The sequence below is a fragment of the Lutjanus erythropterus genome, chromosome 13 (assembly GCF_056507025.1).
Source record: "Lutjanus erythropterus isolate fLutEry1 chromosome 13, fLutEry1.hap2, whole genome shotgun sequence".
In the NCBI taxonomy this organism is placed as follows: domain Eukaryota; kingdom Metazoa; phylum Chordata; class Actinopteri; order Lutjaniformes; family Lutjanidae; genus Lutjanus; species Lutjanus erythropterus.
In genome coordinates this window covers 1688356-1709282 of record NC_139329.1, presented here as the reverse complement: position 1 = coordinate 1709282, position 20927 = coordinate 1688356, and the positions used below count along the sequence as shown (strand labels likewise).

The window sequence follows — 20927 nt, the reverse complement described above, 5'->3', positions numbered from 1 at the left end:
TCCTTTGCCTGGACTAAGAGTTAAACTTTTCACACACACACTGTTAAGCCAGGGTTACGCAAAGCACAGGGCTACATGATTCACACTGCACTTCTACTAGCCCCTTGGATATATCTCTGTTGGTGCACCAACTGATGTGAACATTTTAGAATGTTCTGTGACTACTCCTTTCTTTTAGCCCCACTTCACACTGGCACTTTTTAGCCCTGGGTTTAGTCGAGTTTTTGGGGAACAGCCCCTCAAAGTCAAGGCTAACTCTGCTCTGGAGCAGGGCCAGCTAGCCCTAGGTTAAAGTTGGGGCTAGACCCCTTTGGAATGGGCCAGGATTGTGCGAATGTGTGAAAGAGAGTTTTTGGCCTGGGGGTAAATGTAGTGTGAAGAGCCCTATAGAACCAGTGCAAGCAGTTTTTCAATCAAGCACCACGCTGCTCAGCTTGTTTGCTAATGCACAGAGCAGGTTAAGACTTTTGGAAGAACTTAAACAATCTGATGTTCTCTCCCTTGCTTGTGTGTTTGAGGTGCAAGTATCAGTGCTTTGCATTTTGTTAAGCAGCTTTGGAAAGTATTGTTAGTGAAATATCTAGAGACAGCTAAGTCTGGCAACACATAAAGAAAAAATATTAAGAGAAGGTTAAAGGATTGCAGAAGACTGACCCACAATTATTTTAGATCTAGTCAACACTGAAGATATTCTCTATGGGAGGTCCTCAAGATGAACAGATTTGAATCATTTTAATAATAATTTTAACAATAATAATAATAATTTTATCGTTTGTTGTCAGAACCATTGTAACAGTCCTCAACTGTAAGTACACATGGGTGGAACCTTAACAGAACACCAAAGTTAGATCACTGTTATTATCAAACCTCAGAGCTGCACCTGACGTGACCTCTGACTCAGCCCAACACACAGTCACTCTGTGTGTGTGTGTGTGTGTGTGTGTGTGTGTGTGTGTGTGTGTGTGTGTGTGTGTGTGTGTGTGTGTGTGTGTGTGTGTGTGCGCAGTGGAGTTCTGTCCAGAGTGACTCATGCAGAGACTTTTCCTAATAACAGAGTTGCTGCTGCAGTAATCATATATTACATTGAGTAGAACAGCTCTTTAGCCCTTTGCTGACCTCCCGTCTTTCTCTTCCTCCAAAAGTGTGTTTGGGATTGAGGGAAGCTTGGTCATTGGTGGGTGGGATGCTGTTATTTTTAGCATGGCTCCTGACCAGCTGTTACTGCTGAAATTACCACAGGCTTTTGCTTTGAAAGGCAGCTACAGGAAATGTTGAGTTTGCATTTACTACAGATGAACTTGCTTGTGCATGCTCTGCTCATTCTGGTTCTTCAGCATTGCTCAGTCCTCATGATGCTTGGTTTTACTGTAGTTATCAGTGATTTCTCTGAAGCGGCTGCCTGAAGTTTAGATAACCCGCTCATCCTGTCTTATCATTTTTTTACTACTATTACTACTGATTTAGAACCTTTCTTTGACCTGATAAGATTGTCCCAGTGACTGTCTCTTTGTGTGACCTCCTCTCCACCTCTGGTGGTGCAGATGGTTCAGGTGGAAGAGATTATAAGAGGATTACCTACTGGGTTTTTGCCTGTAAGACCAAAGCCATGGCAACACATAGAGAGAGGCAAAGACACAGTATGTATCTGTATCCTTATGCAACAGTGATTCTGCCTCCTGTTATCGTGATGGCTCACAGGCAGATTCAGACTTAAAATACAATACTTTTGAAAATGTTCACATTCACTGGACAAAATAAGAAAACTACTGCAGTCAGGACACTTCAAAAAACCTCCACACCACAAACACAATCACATCATGTGTGCATAATTAAAGCGTCCTCTTATCAGCCTGCCATGTCAGCAGAAATGTTCAATTTGGGCCAGTGTGAGTTTTCATTTTAAAGCCTTTATCAGCTGATACTGAAAACATGCTGATATTAATGTACATCCCAAATTATGAATTAAGGATTGGAGGATTGGCTTATTATATGATTAACGATTAAATGATTTACTCTTTGAGTGTGGACTACAGAACTCTGGAAAGTAGTGATGTCATGAGAACCAGTACTTTGGTTCCAAGTTGATGCCAAATTTTTGAAAATGTGTCAGTGTGACAGGGACAGCATTAACAATTACTAGTGCTGTTGGCTGCTGTTACATGTTAGAAAAAGGGGAAGAACGCCAACCAGCACTGAGCAACAACAACTACACATGTAAGATAACAGCATGTGCAGCTGCAGCAACAGCTCCGCTTCTACTCGTCCAAGAGAAAAAGTAGCGATGAGCAGATTGACCCAGTTAACCCATGGGGCGGATGGGTTTGAATCAACTTTATAGAGAACACCACAGGTTATGATGGGCGGGCTAAGTGACAAAGCAGCAGTTGGAGTAAGTATTAGTGACTTCTAGAAAGACTGCATGCAGTAGTCCCTCTTCTACCTTCCTCCCCCTCTCCATCTCCCTCTCAGTCAAACACGCAAGCACACACTGGCTATAGCGGTGCACACAGCAGCGCATCCAGTGTTCTCTGTCAGCTCAGCTCATCAGCGCTCAAAGCACCACAAAAGAGGTTCAATCTTGAATTTGTGGACTCCTGTGAATAACTATTGTGTTAAAGTTAACTGTGATAATAAGAAGGGAAAAAGAGGGAGGGAAGAGAGAGAAAAGTCTGAGCAGAAATCACTTTTACATGACTTTCCAGACATGGCAACTTGCTCTCCTGACAGTGATTTGTGGAAGGCTCAGTTAATCTCCCTCTCAGTCTTTTGTCCTAGAAGCTCAGTTTTTGTTTTTGACATTTTTGTCTTTTTCTATGGTATCGAATGAGGTATCAAGAATCATGAAAATTGACAAGAACTGGTACAGACTACTAAATTTCTGGTATTGTGACATCCATCTGCAAAGTTAAGCACAATTAATAATTTTCTCTTTGTGTCAATGTGTTTGTGTTAAACTGTGAATTAGCCAGCACATATTACAATGCATTAAACCTGTTATGTGATCTTGCATATATGAGTCAGTGCAGTTTGAGGCAGCACCTGTGCTGCACCAACACAGAGCTCTGATGGAAACGAATGAAGAAGCCTTTGTTCTCTGTGTCAGTGAGTATGTGTCTTAAAGAGTTGTAAATACTAAGCAGTAGAGCTGTCTGAAACTGTGGAGTCGATCATCAAACAGGTCAATGCAGCGCAGTCACAAGAGTGACTTTGGTGGTGACGCAGAGCATGCAGACAAAGTGAACAGAAGGCAGAGCTGAGTCAGAGCGAGGCCAAAAACACTGAGAGCTGCCAGGAGCGATTTAATGAATCTGGACTCAAGGGTAGCGGTCTACATCGACTGAATCCCACAACAAAAGCAGGTGAATGACCTCAAGTAATGAACAACTGCAGGATCTGCTCAAATCCGTTCTTTGCAAATTTACAGTCGGACTATATGATGAGAATTCTGATGATTTTATTTCAAATCATCACTGTGCTTCACAGAGCTGCTCGCATGGCGGCAGCATCTTGATAACATACTGCAATCTTTTCTCAGTGTTTAACTCAGTGTTGGTGTGAGGCTTGTTAAACATTATCAACAGGTTGTGGTCACAGATTAAACCCTCAGTTCAGCATCTGCTCTGTGTGTCTTTTTACCTGCCCATGCAGCAGCTTAACCTTCCATCAAGGGTTAACCTAATGACACAGTTTCCCTCGTGCACAGCCTGCTCAGTGCAGGGTCACAGACACAGCTACAGTCACTGCTCTCCACTATCATGACATTCAATGGCCTTTTCTCATTGTAGAACTGATGTACAAATTCTGATGTAAATGTGAATTGTACAAATGTTAGATTTTCACTTCCATGGATAGGCACATAAAACAATGTTTAAAACAATCTAGAAACTTGCACTTTTTGAAATATTTCAGTCTATTGCACATAGGGAGTAAAACCATCACATGTGATACATTGCCAACCTTACTATAGGACATACTGTAACTGGAATCCTCTGATCTAAACATGTATGAGTATGAATGTAGAGGTTATTTCTAGTATGGTTATGTGTGGCTGTGAACCATATTAGACTGGCTACAAACTAGTAATTAGCCTGCTGCACTCCAGTGACAGTTAAGCTGCTTATTGGCCAGCTGGAGATTAACCAGAAAGTCCCTACTTCACAGGGGTCCACACACACACATCACAGAGGCAGTCATGTGGTGCTTAGTGAAGTAGGAACAGCCTGTCGGCTCATTACCACGCTCATTCTACTTCACCACAATGAAACATGATTAAAATGATTTGTTTCATCAGCTAGTACACTGCAGTCCAGGGTTAGTCCCTATTTGACTACATCTAAGGTGGGCCACTCAGACCACCTGGAAAGCCAGGCTGTATATGATGAATACTAGAGAACATGAGCAAGAACGAGCAGTGTGTTCCCAATTTTAGTGCACTTGTATTGGCAAAATCATCACATTCTGTGGTCACTTCACAATAAAAGCCTACCAGCAAAGAAAACAGTAATACAGTTACTTGGAGTAGCTTAACCTGGTGATCAGAAATCTAAAACAGCCTAATTAGCTAGCTAATTAGTTCTTACCTGACATTGTTTAAGAGGGAGAGGTATGAGTGTGGTGCCATGTGCAACAGTAATGTATACCCTGCCATGAGCCAGAGAGAGTGAAGTTGGGTGCACTGTGCTGTCAGGCTGTTTTGGTGAAGATTAACTGGAGAATAAAAAAGAGTTATTAAAAATAAGTTGTAGCCACTTCTTGCCCACAGCCAGAAGGGCTGTAAGATGCTAACAACCAAGAAAAGAGTTACAGACAGTGTTTTTTCCTTTGTCATCAGGTGAATTAGCTGAGACATTCAACTAGTTTACACCCAGCGGGACTTATTGGACAGCGGCTATGGCCTACAAGTGCAATCTGTGAGTTTGTGTCTGTTGACTGAATTTTACAGGCAGTTGCCAAAGCAGCTGCAGTCATCAGTCGTCTCTTGCAAATAATAGCAGTGCAGCCAAGAAAAGAGGATAAAAATTAGAGTCAGAGTAGTTTTAAGAGTACAAGTATTAGGGATGCACTGATCGACTGGCCAGAGACTGGAACCAGCCAGTTTCTAGTGTGACTGGCCCTGACCGGTGACTGGCTGGCCAGTGTCACATATCCGATCCTATGCTGGTCATATTTACACATATGCTCTTCATGATGGTCAAGTCATGCATGTAGCAGACACACTGACCGTAACATCACACCCGCAAAAGTGCTGATCACGGCAGCACACACTCTGTGTTAGTGATAGATTCCTAGAACAGGATGAAGAGAAGACAGACAGTTTTCAAGCAGACAGAGCAGCTGACGGTGTTGCCAAAACAGCGGTAAATTTTGTAGCTCTTCAGGCTAATGTTAGTTAAAATCTGACCTCCTGTTCTGGCTGAAGAATAAACAACCTGTTTTGATGTGTGTCCTCAAACATTTTCTCATCCAGACTCCTTTAACTTTGGTTTCTGTTTTTATCACTGCAAAGATTTAATAGAGCAAAATGTTGCACTGTGACAGTCTGTAGTTTGTTTGCATCTGCTTCGACATGAGATCATGTGAAATCACTTCCCATGAGATCCCATGAGATTTTGCAAGATCTTGTGAGATCATGATCAAGATCGAACCCTCTAGTACATCTTACTTTAATGTAATATAATAAGACCTTGCAATAACCTGGAGCACTTTTGTAGAAAATGTAAAAGTTATTTAATAGTCAGTGTTTTATTATGAACATCCAGAACAAGGAAAGTTGCAAAAATGTTTGTGAATGGTGTCGATTATAGTTCTTAGAAAGATCTAAAATTGTAATTGGCCAAGAAAATTGGACTTGGACTTATACTAATGAGTATAAGTACATGAGAGCAGTATTGAACCGTTACCTGATGCAGATATTGGTCCATCCATATTATTAACTGCAGCTTGCAAACTAATTAACTTTAACTCTGTGACTTGGTTGTAACTTTGTCTCCAGTTGACACGGTAAAAACCTGGAGCATGTCTTATATATGCACTTGATGGTGACATACAAGAAACTGTACTTAAATCTGAGGCTAGAACTGAGTGTTCAGTGCTACAAGTCAACATTCACACCAGCTGATTAGCCATACAGAAGACTGCAGGGTGAAGGTTGCCATAGTATTACTGCACAATATGATGAGGAATAAACTTGGCATCGGGGTGCCATGGTTATGGTACCCTGAAAGTGATTCCAAGACTAATCAAGTACTTCATTCGATACTGTTTTTTTCTACTTCATTTGGTTGCCATCATGTAACTGGGGGCATTGTTGAAATAATCCTTTCACATTTCATGCATGTGCTTTTATCAGTTGTCACAGACGTGTTGTGAAGCCATACTTTACAACTTTTGGTTGGCACGCCAAATACACCAAGTTCAACACAGACTGTATGGGTTGTACCTGCTGCAGTGGTGGGAGTAGAACACTTGTGGTGATTGGCTGTGAACAAAACAATACATTTTTATGTAGATCTGGGTACTTAAAGGATCAGATTCAGGAATGGTTTGACTGGAGAAGTTCAATGCTACTTGGTTGTTTTACCCATATTGATGCCTATATTGTTCAGCCTTATTAGATAACTTAGGGTCGTGTTTGATACTACCAGAGTTAATATGTAGATAACAGCTGCAGGAGATTAGACCAGAGGTTTTCAGACTGTAAGGCACACACCTTTGCAGCAAGGTATAAGTGTGAAATTCTAAAAATACAAAGCAGGACATTGTTGCTCTGTTAACATTCCCAGGATGAGGTTAAAAATAACCCTGTCCAGGGAATGGGAAACAGGTCACACAGACAGCCGGATAGACAGGCTTCAGGTTTTTTTTTTTTTTTTTTTTTTCTCATTTTTTTGACCAATAACTTCCTCGAGTCTCTGCCAGGAAGGAGTTTGGCAGCTGTGGCTCAGAGGTAGAGTGGGTCTTCCAATCAAAAGACTGGTGGGTTGACCTGTGGCTCCCCCAGTCCCTGTGTCCAACCCCAAATTGTCTCAGATGGCTATTGTTGTGTGAATGAGTGAATGTAAAATGTAGCTGTAAAACGCTTTGAGTGGTCAATAGACTAGGAAAGCTATAAAATGCCGCCCATTTGCCACGGTTTACATTTAAATTAACAATTAACAATATTAATTAGTGAGTTTTACAGGTGCTGATTAGTAGAGCTCCAAACAGAGCCGGGATAGCTGTTATTACCTTATTTCCAGTCTTTATGCTAAGATAATTTGTTGTTCACAGTTGCTTCTGTTTCATACTTAGTGTGTGAACATGAATGTTGTAACATGAGAGAAAATGTGGTGAAGTGACCTTTAGGTTGCCCGTCGAGTGGACAAAATGGGATGAAATGAGTTCAAGAGCGGTCCAGTGTCCAAGAGAAATGATAAATTATACTATAGGGCATCCTTCCAGTCGAAAAAATGTGATAAAATATTCTAAACTTTCTAAACTATTCCTTTAAAGGGTCATTCCACTGATTTGACACATGAAGATGAGTTGACCTTTTTACAGCAAGTACTACTGTCAGTAAGGATGCGCCAATTTGATACATCTGATTTGAACCAGTGGTGAACATGGTGATATTAAGCAGAGTGTGTATAGTTTAGATGCAACTGATCCATTACAACTACATCCATCCACTGTTAGACTAGGTCTCAAAGGTCTGGCTCCAAACATACACATTCTGCTATAGGTGAAAAACACTCTGCCTTGTTTACATGTCTTTAAACCAATCACAAAAGTCTTGGGCGGAACTAAGCCCAGGATGTAGTGACGGTGCTGCTGCAAAAAAGTGGCAAGGGGGAACTTGTTGTGGTGGAACATTTGCACATGGGGAGGTGAGCTCTGGCATTAAAATGACTACATCAGTGCAAAATAAAAGATAACAGCTGTTAGCTTGTTTACCTTCCCACCATTAGCTTTGTTAAGCTATTGCCATTGTTTAGGTTTTATTTATTATAGGAATTTCTTAAATAAATTTGTTACATGTTTTGTATTTCTCATATATTTATGTGTTTATATTTTAAAAATCATTTCAGACACTATTTGGGCACCAGTATGGTTTTAAAAGTATTGTTTTTGAAGCAGTATTGGGGAAAAGCCCAAAAATTGTGGATTGATGAGTAAGAATGAACTGACCTCTGGCTTGTAAATCTGGAATAAATATACATTGTGGTTAGTATACTGTATATTATCAGGACAAGTGTAGTGTGTGTGTGTGTGTCTGTGTGTGTCTGTGTGTGTTGCCTTTGCTATGAACAGTGGGGGTCTCTGTTTTATCTCAGTCTCATGCTGTGCCAGCCTCCATGAACCTTCACTGTAAAGTTTTCTGGATTCTTCTGTTTATGAAATCCTCCCTCCCTCTCTGTCTTTCTCACTCACTCATTCACTCAGTACACTGTCCAGTGGTTTCAAATTCACACAACAACACTGACCAACAGGTGGCAGTGATGTGCTGAAACATGCATCAGTGTGTCAACAAAGGCAGGGAAAAGAAGAACAGGGTTAGCTAGTACATGTAAACAATGCTGGATGTAAAATACTTAAAAAGTAAGCTTTGCAAATGACACATCCATTTGACCTCAAGGATGCACACTCAAGGATACACACTAGGCTTGGGTGGTATCTATTTTTGTCATACATTAACACCCTCCTGACATTTTACTTGTACACTGTACTGTAGTACCTTCTTAACAAAAGCGGAGCTGATCATCATGGTGTTGCTGTTCCCACAGCAGGGAAACAACACACTCAGGATGTCTGTGTCTGTCTGAGAAGCTGGAGTTTTTATTCACTGACAAATTCAAACCCTCGCTATACATTTACAGCAACATTGCTGTACATTTACCACCAGACTGACTTCACTGCTCACCTTTTCCTCTGCTCAGCGCACATTCAACATCACTTTCAGCCACCATAGACAGTAATCACAGTAGTCACTCATCTTCTCTCATGCTCATTGAAGTTACACACTCACAGCAATACATTACCGTGAACCGTTGTCAGTCGGCAGTGTCTGCTGGCTCACCTTTATCATTAGGAGTAAATCCAAAGTTCTCCTAAACTAGTTAGTCCTTAATTTTATCTCTCAGATGTCATGTTTGACAGCTTGGCTGCACAGCAGTGCAGTAATAGATGACAAAAATACTCATCTAGCATCACCCCTGACTACCCAAAGGAGGAATGCAAGGCGTAATAGTCTGTATCCTTAACACAGTAACATCACTGTAACATCACTGGATGCAAGAAGTACAGATTTTGCAGTATTAGAACTCAACTTTCTCAGTCAGTGTAGCAGCACTGAGGAATGTATTGCTTCATTTGACAACATTTACCATCAACACTTGTTTCCATATGAAAAGGCTGAATTTTCCCTTTAAGATCCAAAAAAGGAAATAGTGGGAAGACGACAATATGAACGAAGATGTAGAAAACAAACATACCTAGTCAGTCAGGATATTACAAATATGACAGGAATGGAAAGAATGTGGTTTCATGTCAGCAAGGCTTGTGTGTGTGTGTGTGTGTGTGTGTGTGTGTGTGTGTGTGTGTGTGTGTGTGTGCCCCCTTGCAAATGACTAAGCAGAAAAATGGTTGAAGTTGATTGAGTGAGTGGAGACAAGTTTAATTTAAAGCAGCAGGTGTGTGTGTGTGTGTGTGTGTGCGTGTGTGTGTGTATGTGTGTGTGTGTGTGTGTGTGTGGGAGGTGTTGGTCCAGCTGTGCTCTGAATCCACAGAAGAAATCATTCATTGTAGACTCCCAATAGCTAATATAGCCATGCAATCCGCCCAGTAAAATTCCTAAGTATCTCTAGTCATTGAAAGTCTCATGTAGTGGTTTCACATTAAATGGGAGGAAAAATCAGTATTTTTGAATTTGATGTGTAATATGATGCCGTGCAGTGGTTCCCAAACTTTTTCTGGAAAAAGGATTCAAAAGTAGAATTTTAATGAAATAAAGATCAGCATGATAGCATAAGCAAATACTTATTTCATATTCATTCAACTTTGTTTATTTCTCCTCTGGTCATCTGTGCCACCCCTACAGTGGCTCTGCGCCCCACCAGGGGGGCCCGACCCCAGTTTGGGAACCACTGATGTAGCGCATGTTGAAGTGGAATATCATACAGTGATCAGTCAATCTTAAGAGTAAACCATCGATCATAGATCTGCACAGGACTTATCCGTCCAGTAGTATCTGAGATTAGCCGCAAACAAGATGTAGTTCCAGTGATCACATGTGCACAAACTCAAACACACACTCATTCACACACACGTGCACATATGGAAACGATTACATGATCTTCTCCCGGCTTATGCCTGGCAAGGATAACAGCTTTTATATAATTTGCAGATGAAATGCCTTTAATGTGAAACAACTTTAGCAGGAAGTGATCTCTGAATTAGCAGGAAGTTCACACAGCTGTTGAATGGTCCCCTACAGCTGAGGCAGAAAATCAGTCACCTCACTTACCACTCTGTTCAATGCTGTTGAACAATGAGACAAATATAAAAGTGAAGAAATATAAAGTAGGAAAAAAAATCAATATCAACATAAAATATAGAAATAAAAGATATAAATAAAGATATCAGGAGAAATAAGAGAAAGAACATCAGTAAGTAACTGAGGAACACTATGTACAATTGCAATATCAAGTATCAAAAATATACGATGTCCAATATAGAAAAGCAGTTACCAGAAACTGTGCAAAGTAGCAGCATTGATGGAAATGAAGCAGCATAAAGGTAAGAGTTACACTGGATAATGTATTTTGTCAGAACAAAAAGTCTCTACATGACTGCAGCAGTTTTCCTCCAGGGTTTCTCATTGGTTTTTGCTGCATTCATAGCACCCTCTACCATACAAGGGCTGCTGCTGCAAAGAAACATTGGTGTGTCTTTATACCGTCACACCAGTGACAGCTGTGGCCAGAGGCATCACGTTTTCAGGTTGACAATCCCCTTTCTGTGAACATGATATCTCAAGAACACGCACACAAGAATTTTTTAAATTTGGTGTAAATGTCCACCTAAAGTCAAGGATGAAGTGATAGATCCAAAAGGTCAAATGTCAACTTTACTGTCATCATAACATCATAATGTTCAGCTCTCTATCAGTCCTCTGTCCTCTCTGTAAAAGTAGTCTCTAAGTAAAGACAGCATGTTTGTCACTACATACTGCACATTACATGAGACGTACAACTTGCAAGGTGGTAATTCTAGTTGATCATGGGATGTATTTCAGTCAGCCCAAATTTGGTATTAATGCCCAAAAAGCTCAATTTTGGCATCAAAACTAGTCCCTATGACTTCAGTTTTGTTTTTTAATATTTGTTGGGGACAGCTATATATGATGGGAGAGAGATAGAGAGGGAGTGGGGACATGACATGCAGCACACAGCCATGGGTGGGACTTGAAATTACGGCTGCTGCAGAGGACTCACAGCCTCAGTGCACGGGGCAAACGCTGTACCAACTGAGCTACTTGGCATTCACATACGTTTTTTCAGCAGTCTTAAAGCTGTGAATGATGAATCACCAGGTAGCAGCTGTTGTGTACACGCTGTCTCTAGTCTCAGTGTCCTAATCTCTTAGAGTTCTAATCTGTCGACTGGTGTGAAAAATCACCTTCTTACATCCTTGTGTTTGGGTGTGTGCAGAGGTGCATGGTTATGTTGTGGCTCGTTTTGAAGGTTATGTGACTGCTGTTCCTATGGTGGCAAGTTTACATACATTAATCAACTGTAACTGTTAGACTGACATTATGAATAGTTTCGTCATTTTGTTTTGTTCACAAACCAAAGATATTCAGTTACTGTCAGAGAGAGGTAAAGAGACCAGAAAATATTCACTTTTGAGAAGTTGTAATCATTGGGCATGGACATTTTCTTTCTTTAAAGTGATTACTCAAGTATCAAAATAGCTGGGGATTCATTTGAAAGTCAATTAAAAAGAAATTAATTGTTGTAGCTCTAATTGTAATGTTAACAGCTGTCATTTCCTGTAGGCACTGTGGATGTAGGACAAGCTTAGCAAGGTGGCCTAATTTTTATTTGCAAATGCATCAAATATATGTTGAAATGATTTATGAAATGATGTTTTGCTGCCTTTTTATCTTTACTAGTTGTAAAGATAATGGTCAAATATTTCCTTGGGGTCACAATATACATCATAGGGTTTTTGAGGTGATTAAAGGGAAAATTCACCACTTTTCATGTGGATGTCCAGTCAGTGTTGCAGGTGAATGTAGTCTTTTGAAGCAATAAATTCTGTTAAGGCCAAGTTCTCCTGCTCACAGAGCCGTGCCATCAGTGTCTACATGTTGGCATGTACCACCCCCCTAGTCTATAGCTCTTACTTTGTTGGCCACAACGTGTAACGGTAGGTGATAAAAATACTCATTTAGTACACGCCGTGGCTACCCCGTGGAGGTAATGACAAATTCAAGCTGAAATAGTTTGTAGTTCTTAAACCCAATAACATTTACCATCAGCGTGTGTTGGCACAAACTTCATCAACCAACACAGTGGGTTACTGGATGATATTGCTTTGTGCTTCATCAAACATAGAGCCAGGTTTAGCTTTTTTGCCAACTACCCGGTGAGTCCTCTGTGACCACCTGATCGCGTTCACTTGCATTCAGAAGAATCCTTACTTCACCAGTTACTGCACTTTGTCTGTGCCAGCACTAAAATAGGACCACCCATGTCCCCAAGGTTCTTTCTCATAAATAATCTCTCTTTAAAGAGAGACCCCAGCATACTTCAGCATTTTTTTCACGTATGTATATACGTGTATATACACTGTATATGTGAATTTTGTCTGTTTCACCATATTTTGACACTCAAATTACACTAAAAAACCCGCAATGATGCCTTAATGAGCTCAGTTTGGATGCTGGGTAAAGAATTGTGTGGCATGTGGTCAGAAACAATGTGTTCAACAGGGAGAAGGAGGGGCAGGAAGAACCAGTGATGTCAGCATGGAAGAAGAGGAGGTAGGACCGCCTTGCTTTTTCCTCTTTCCTCCTCCTCCCTCTTCCGCCTCCTCCCCCTCCTCTTCTCATATCAGTGTGGTAGAGAGACGGAGAGGGGATCAGTAGGTGAGTGGACGGAGGATTAACAACTGTGACAGTGGATATGGGGGAAGAGAAAAAGGGAAATAGGCCGGGATCGAGATAAGACGAGTGAACGAGAAAGTCAAAGAGAAAGGAACGTGACAGATCAGAAAGTTTACCAACTGAGAGAGTCCACTTGGAGAGAGGACTGAGCGCTTGTTTGTGGACTTGGGTGGACCCATTGCTACAAAGACTTGACATCAACCACCACAGCTACCATGTACAGTGGATATGGAGGTATGGAGCAGTGCAGTGCAGCTCACTGAGACTCATTCATTTGTAATCATTAACTCTCTGTTTGTCAGAGTCAACTTAAAGTTGCTGGTTGACAGGTTGGTGACTTATTATGTGTTGATGCTTAGAGAGTTCACTCCAAATACCAAAAAACAACAAAACACATGACCTGTCAAGAACAACATTAGTCAGATTCATATAATACAATGGACACAGCAACAATTAGTCTCCAGTGTTTACAAAAAAATAGCACTTGTCACTTTGTTAAATTGGTTAGGGGTGTTAAAAGAAGTGATACCTTGGCCACTCCACCTTACAGGACCATGCTCCTGTGCTACTGCCACTACGCATTGTATCAAGTATTGTCACAGTTGGGTTTTGAAGCCTAGTGTCACTTTGGACCCAGATTTATTAAACTGAGTTTATAGAGATGGGTTTTATTATTTGACGTGAGATTGTATCTATAGTCAGTGTATTACAGATGACTGACACCACGCCCCCAATTTGGAGAATCAGCAGTACCAGTGTAGGACACCTAAAAAAAAAAAATCAATATCATTTAAAGTGTACGCTGAATTTAGATTATTTTCACTGCTTTACCTTGCTGTCAGACAGACATTTCTGATGGGAACAACCAGACTCCATCGGTGAAATCACTAATCTTACCTCACAGAGCATGGGAGTTACTCGTCTACTGCTGCCTTGGTCTGTGTTATTTGTGTTGTTGTGCGCCTTCTGTGATTTAGTAAAAAAGTAAAATCACTGTTTTGTCAAGGTAGTCTGGTTGGTTTGGAGACGATATGAAAAAGCTCCCTGACAGCAAGGTAAGCTGATGAAAATATTCTAAATATAGTGTACACTTAAAACTGATTTTGATTTTTTAGTTGTCTAAAATCAGTTTTGTTGCTGACCCTGTCCAGTACATTGCTTAGCTTCCTACACTGGTATTCCTGCTGCTTCTCCAGACTGGGGGCGTGTCGACCACCAGTATGTTCAATATTTCAACATTGGTATTGTGATTGTCCCTCCTTTCCATACTGGCTGTTAAGATCCTTGCTGAAGTGTGAGTGATGGGGATAAAACACATTCTTGGAATCTGTTTCATATAACAAGCAGTGTTGGTTTTGCCCCCCATCACTTCCACTGGAACCACATTAAAAATGGATTTCTTCACAGCCATTGGCAGTTGTTTCACAATGTCAGTTTTGTCTCATTAACATCTTGTCTTTGTTGAGGAAGAGTTTTGGTTAAAGCAAGTAACGCTTTCCTTGCCAGTGTTTTTTAAAAAGTTGCCAGCCAGCACCAGCATTTTTTGACAAAATTCACTGATATTTCAACACCCACAAAATATTCAGTTCTATGAATATGGTGAGAAAGAACAAATCTTCTAGTTTCAGACACAAAAAAAGTGTTGTGTTCTAGCTTCATTCATTCTTTTTTATAAGCACTTGAATGTTGGTAGGTTTCATCAAAAAATGTACTTTTCAGACAAAAAATGGAGAAAACTGCATTTTTGTGGTAGAGACATTTTTAAATAGAATATCAACTTCACATTTTATTTTTGGTTGTTTATCTGTTGTGTGACATCACTGACACCTGTGTGGCAAATGTGAGATGTGTGTGTGCCCGCCTCCCACCTGTAACACTGTCTAAGAGGCCTCAGGGCTGGAGCGCTGTCTGCCTTGCGGCGCAGGTTCCAGCAGCTGCGGTGTGAGCGCCGATGTTTTCATGCAAGATAACACCATCTTCTTCTTCTGCTGCTCAATCCAGCAGCTCTCTTCTTAGTATGGTTCTGAACTCAAACCCTACATACTGTATGATTTATATTACTACCAATGGTCAAGACAGACCAACAAAGGTTTGTCCATAGTGAAGGCCAGGTAAAAAAATGTTTTGCGTGTGTGTGGCTTGAATATTCTGCTGCTATGGAAATACATATTATGCTGAAGCTGCCATGACCATGCAGGCACATTGAGGAAGTATCCAAAACAGCAGAAACGGGAAATAAAGCGAGCAGGCCTCTTAGTTTGAGGATTAATTCTAAACATCCATACACTATTACCACACAACATTAATATCAATTAAACTACAAAACCAGGCTCATTGCTCTGGCCCTTTCAGATTTATAATCATTTTTCAGACACTAGTGTCCTTTTCCTGGAAGTGAGCAGCATGGCTGCTGGGTTATTCCTGTGACTCAGTATAGCCATAAATTGCGCTGGTCTTTTCCTGACCCTGCCCTTGGTGCAGGATGTTACTCCCTCCTGGGTTTCCTTCTCCTAAAGACAGTAATATGAAGGAGGGACAGGCCCTCGGTTATGAAACTAGACTGTATGTAAAGTATGTCGGAGTGTGAGAGAACTAACAGTGTATGAATTAGTGGTGTTGTGAGGGGAGGAAACTATTAACATGAGACGAAGCATTAATGATCCCGAGAGGAATAATAAGAAGTGACCCTGTGCTCACCTTCATTAATATGAAGTGTGGTCAGTGTTTCAGCAGCAGAAACCATCAGTCTGTGAGCCATTTTATTTTCTCATGGCTCCCACCACAGATATGAATGTCCCTCACACATTCTTATCTTAAGTTTAAACATACAAACCTTTATCTAACCTTTTATAAAGCAGCTCAAGACTTAAAGTATTTCCACACATGTTCAAAATTCTGTGCATGAAACTAAGCAGGTCACTGGTGGACTTGAAGGGCAGGAGAGGTGATTTCCCCCCTTGTGGCCCTTTTCCATACACAGAGCTGGCCTGGCTCAACTCAGCTTGACTCAGCGCATCAGCCCAGCATGGCAGGGGTTTGCATTTTCATTACAACAGGACTACCCACTTGAAGGTGCGTCTTTTAACTGAAGACGAGCTTGCGGAGGCTCAAGATGAGTGGCTGTAAAGCAGTGGATAAACTCTTCATATACGTCTCTGGGATAAACACACTTTCATTAAATTCTTCACAATGAAAGTCCCCTGTTTTTTGTGTTATTTAAACACTTTTATTATGGAGCAACACAAACAGGAAATGATTTCAATTGCGTGTCATCAGTAGTGACTTAACATGACTCCTATACAGCTGAAAGCAAACATGAAACAGCAAAATAATGCCGAATAATGCCTAGAGAGATTCAGTTAGACACTACACAAGTAGTAGTTTATAGGGCTGAACGATTTATCGTTTTCTGATCGAAATTGCGATTTCAGACAACGCGATCACGTGATCGCCAAAGCCGCGGTTTTTTGCAGTGCTCCTGAGGGCTGTACTACGAAGCAAGCTCAACACAGCCAGGCTTTCTTTGCATGATCTGGATCGACAAAGCCTAAAACTGCAATCAGAGATAACGGATATCATGATGGTGGTTATCAACTCACTTTGTTCATCCAGGCTTTCGTCTTCAAACTCTGTGCGCGCTCACATAAAAGGGGCGTTTGTTGCGTCATTTCACTCTTCTTCCACATGAAATGAAGCGATCGCGAGCCACTTACTTGAAGCAAAATGATCAAGTTGTTATAATTACGAGCTGTGGAAAGTATTACTAAATACATTACGGCAAAAAGCAACATTGTTGCTGCAAATAAAGCAGGAGAAGAAGAATGATGTCAGAAAATTACTGATGGACTAAATGTGGTCTTAATGCTGCGGTTTATTCTAACATGAAAACTGCACATTAAACAATAAAACTCCATACAGCAGATTTAAACATGATAAAGTCTGTCTGACACTGTCCTATGATGACAGAGACGTGGACATCACTTAAGTTTTTGGCTAAACGAACGTAAAATGAGTGTAACTGATTTAAGATTGTCCGTGATAAATGATGATGAATTTTCTAATCAGTGATCTGAGCTGCAATATCACCGAGACAAAACAGATAACAGTAAAAAGTATTCAAAGTATCTGTAGTTGCTTCATCATTATTTTACTGTGTGGATTATATACGATGTAAATTTAAAGCGTTAATATGATCTGGAGCAAACGGGGAAAATGACTCTGCATCACCAAACGGAGGTTACCATCATGACAGTCATGACAGACATGACAGTTTGTGCCGCTGTTACATTTTTACATTATATGGGTTCGTTCGGTGATATAACGAACATACAGCTCAGCAACTTTTCATTTTTAATGTCTTCCCTCAGTTTAAAAGCTATATCGCTCATAAACAACCTTGTTAGGACAATTCTAAGTTAAAGAACGGCGCCTTTTACAGACGATTTAATCTGAAACTCTTAACATAACCTGCTGCCGACCAGGTCATGAGTTTAGCATAAGTTACCATGGTGATCTAGCAGGTTAAAAGAGAGCCACTTTCGTGACACTGAAAACCCTGGATTTAGACTCAACATAGCTCGCTAACACATTAATCTCGCTTCGTAGTTACACTCCTCTGACCTGCATCACAACCAACAATGCAGCGAACGTCATATGGAACTTAATGAATGGACCAGACCTGTGTGTGTGTGTGTGTGTGTGTGTGTGTGCGTGTGCGCGCGCGTGTGTGTGTTTGTTTATTAATTTATTTATTTATACTGATTTAATGTGATGATGTGTGTGAATTGTCTTCAGTATAGTCAGTAGTTTTTCTCTTAATATTATTTTTCTTTGAAGCCCTCACAAATACCTAGTTTGAATAATTAATAATGATTGTAAATGTTACTATACATTGTGAATATTGCACTGAAGCTTGATTTGAAGAAAAAAAATCGTGAATCGAATTGAAATCGCAATATCTGCCAGAAAAATCGCAATTAGATCTTTTCCTAAAATCGTTCAGCCCTAGTAGTTTAGCCCCACAGGTCCATCTCGGACGCAACTCAGTGCGATAAAAGTGGGAATGGAAACGGAAATCAGTGCAGCATGGTTTGACTTGGTGTGGCCAAAAGCGCTGGTGGAAAAGACCCTCTGGTGGCCCCTTGTTTGAAAAACACCACAAAAGTGCCCTCTTGGTTGGGGCTAAGGTAGTTAAAATATGATTAACTGCCCTCTAGAGTGCCCTTCCAGTCAACAAAATGTACCCTCTAAATGATTTTAATCTAAATCAGAGATTGGAACCATTTCATCTTAAATGCACAACAATTTTCACTCACCACTTACAGCTGGTGCCCCTTTTATTTTGTGCAGACCTGCCCCACTGAAGCAGATATTAAATCTTTGTGTTTCACACAGTATACAGGATCTGTAGAATCTGCGTTGATTGTACAGAAATTCCCAAGGCTGTCATGATCAGAATTGTCAGTTGAAAAGTCATATTGTCAGTTGAATCACTGACTTGTTGAAAAATTGTGCCAGTATTTGTGGCTTCCCGATGGTGGAACCAGCGACCAAACCATGTTTTATTGGCAGAGTCCCTCTCAGACTCTAAGAGAAGACTGAATGCTGAGGTCCTTCATGAACTCTTTCAGCACCTCGTCCTGTCAGGCTTGATCTTTGCGTCATGGCACTTACTCATGTTCTCTTCTGATTAGATCCTTGCTTGTGTTGTATCAGCTCTCAGATGTACGTTGCTTTGGATAAAAGTGTCAGATAAATCGAATTGTAAGATTCTAAGTTCAGAGTCCTGCAGGATAACAGCCAGACAGGCTGTACACTTACAAATTGCCTCAACTGTGGTGGAAGCAGAGAGATGTGATGAAATGCACAGTGGCACAACTCACCTCTGTTTGCCGTTGACACCAACTTTATGAGAATGTTTCATCAATCTTTAATAACTTTCTTGTATTTGCTGGTTTGGGTCACTTTACTGTGAAAACCAGGAACAGACAGGTTAGAAGGAATTGTCAGAATGAGCAGTAAAACAGCAGGCACAGATCTAAACAACTTCACCCAGTCAGAGCCACCAAGGAGGCTCAGTCAATCTGCTGACCCTTCTCACCCCTTGTTTAGGTAGCTTCCATCTGGTTGCAGATATTATCTGCCATGTGCAGGACCAACAGATTTAAGACATCACTGCTCCCTGCTGCTAGTCATCTTTCGAATAGCATTATGTAATGTTATGCTTTTGTGTATGTTATTGTATGTTGATTTGGTGTGATGATTAGGACTGCATGATATGGAAAAAAAAGTTGTATTGCAATTATTTTGAGTGAAATTGTGATTGTGATATGTGCTACAATTAGTGGGAATGGCAATTACAATTTTTATTTTTACTAAAAAATAAAACTTTTAAACTTGTGAAGATGTGATGTTTGTTGGCGTCTCTATCAAACAAACCCTTTCTTTAATTTGGAGAACAAGATTTTTAGGCCAAAGCATCTATGTAGCACTACAATACCTCATTCTACTGCTCTTTTCTTACACATTTTTCCTTTTTCAAAAAAATTGTGATTTGGATATCGCACTTGGCCATATTGTGATTTCAGGAATATTGCTAATTGTGCAGCTCTAGTAACGATTTAAAGCATCAAAAGCAGCTGGCTGTGCAACAAATTGCCCCACAGTGATGATATTAAAGGTTACCTTGACCCTGAGACTGGATGCTGGTTCAAACTCTTCTAGTGCTGTCCAGTTTGATGGGACAGGAGAGAGGCTCTCTGGTGCACCAGGATTTTATAACAGACCAGGAGGCACGTTTTTATCTCTGACATGTGAGGAAATCTGATGTTTTAATATCACAGATGAAGTGAAGCATTAAAGTCTGAGTCTTCACGTACTTACTCTGCAGGTGCAGTGGCGGTACTGTAATACTGTATGCACTGACTATTTTTTGGACTGTGTGCTTATAAAAATGAAGAATATATACTGCAGTCGACTAATTGATTGGTAATCATCAAATTAACCACCAACTATTCTGATAATCGATTATTTGATGAATTTTTTAAGGAAAAAAGTCCAAAGTCTGATTTCTTCTTAAATATGAATATTTTCTGGTTTGACAGTTAACTGAATATCTTTGGCCTGTGGGCACTGATCATCATTTTTCACCATTTTCTCACATTTTTATAGACCAAACAACTAATCAATTAATCAAGAAAATAGGCGACCATGAAAATAACAGTAATAGCAGACCCAATCTATGGATAAGAAAAAACATGAACCACCAAGTTTTTACCAAAATAGAATGCTCAATACACTCTGTTTTTCATGCATCTTAATATAAGCAAATCAGAGTTTTGGGCTCAGCAAACCTTGGCAAAGGCTTATCATCACTGCTGGAGCTTGGGCCATTTTTCCTTGTTAAAGGCGTGTTTGGGGAGTTTTTCCTCATCTGAGGTGGACAGAGTGTTTTGTATGCTGCACAGATTGTAAATCCCCCTGAGGGAAAATGGTGACTCACCTGCTACGGGACATGAATTACTGTGGACTCAACTGCCTTAACACATGACTTAAGAAGTGAAATCCCATCAATCCAACAATTAAATCTGTGAATGAAATATAATGAGTAAGGCTGTGTATTGGCAATACAATAGGTATCATGATACAGGGGTTACCATTCAGTGTATTGCAACATGTTGCAATACTGTATGAAAGGTCATATATTGCTTTTTTTAAATCTAATTTTGGGAAACCCTCACAGTATAAAGAACACATCATCATCTGCATAGAATGTGAATTA

At 40.4% G+C, this 20927-nt stretch overlaps 1 protein-coding gene across 4 annotated transcripts in view; it reads left to right on the top strand.

Annotated features, from left to right (window-relative positions):
- ripor1 (RHO family interacting cell polarization regulator 1) overlaps nt 1-20927 on the top strand; it is a 73775-nt gene that overhangs the window by 10055 nt on the left and 42793 nt on the right. For 2 of the 4 annotated variants that reach the window (XM_084733482.1, XM_084733481.1), the window contains exon 1: nt 13112-13381. The exons of the other annotated variants lie outside the window; for them this stretch is intronic. In XM_084733482.1, the coding sequence (XP_084589608.1) occupies nt 13363-13381 (19 nt within the window). In that variant the 5' untranslated portion in view covers nt 13112-13362. Of the gene's footprint in view, nt 1-13111; nt 13382-20927 lie in introns of those variants that run through there. 4 annotated transcript variants of the gene reach the window in all.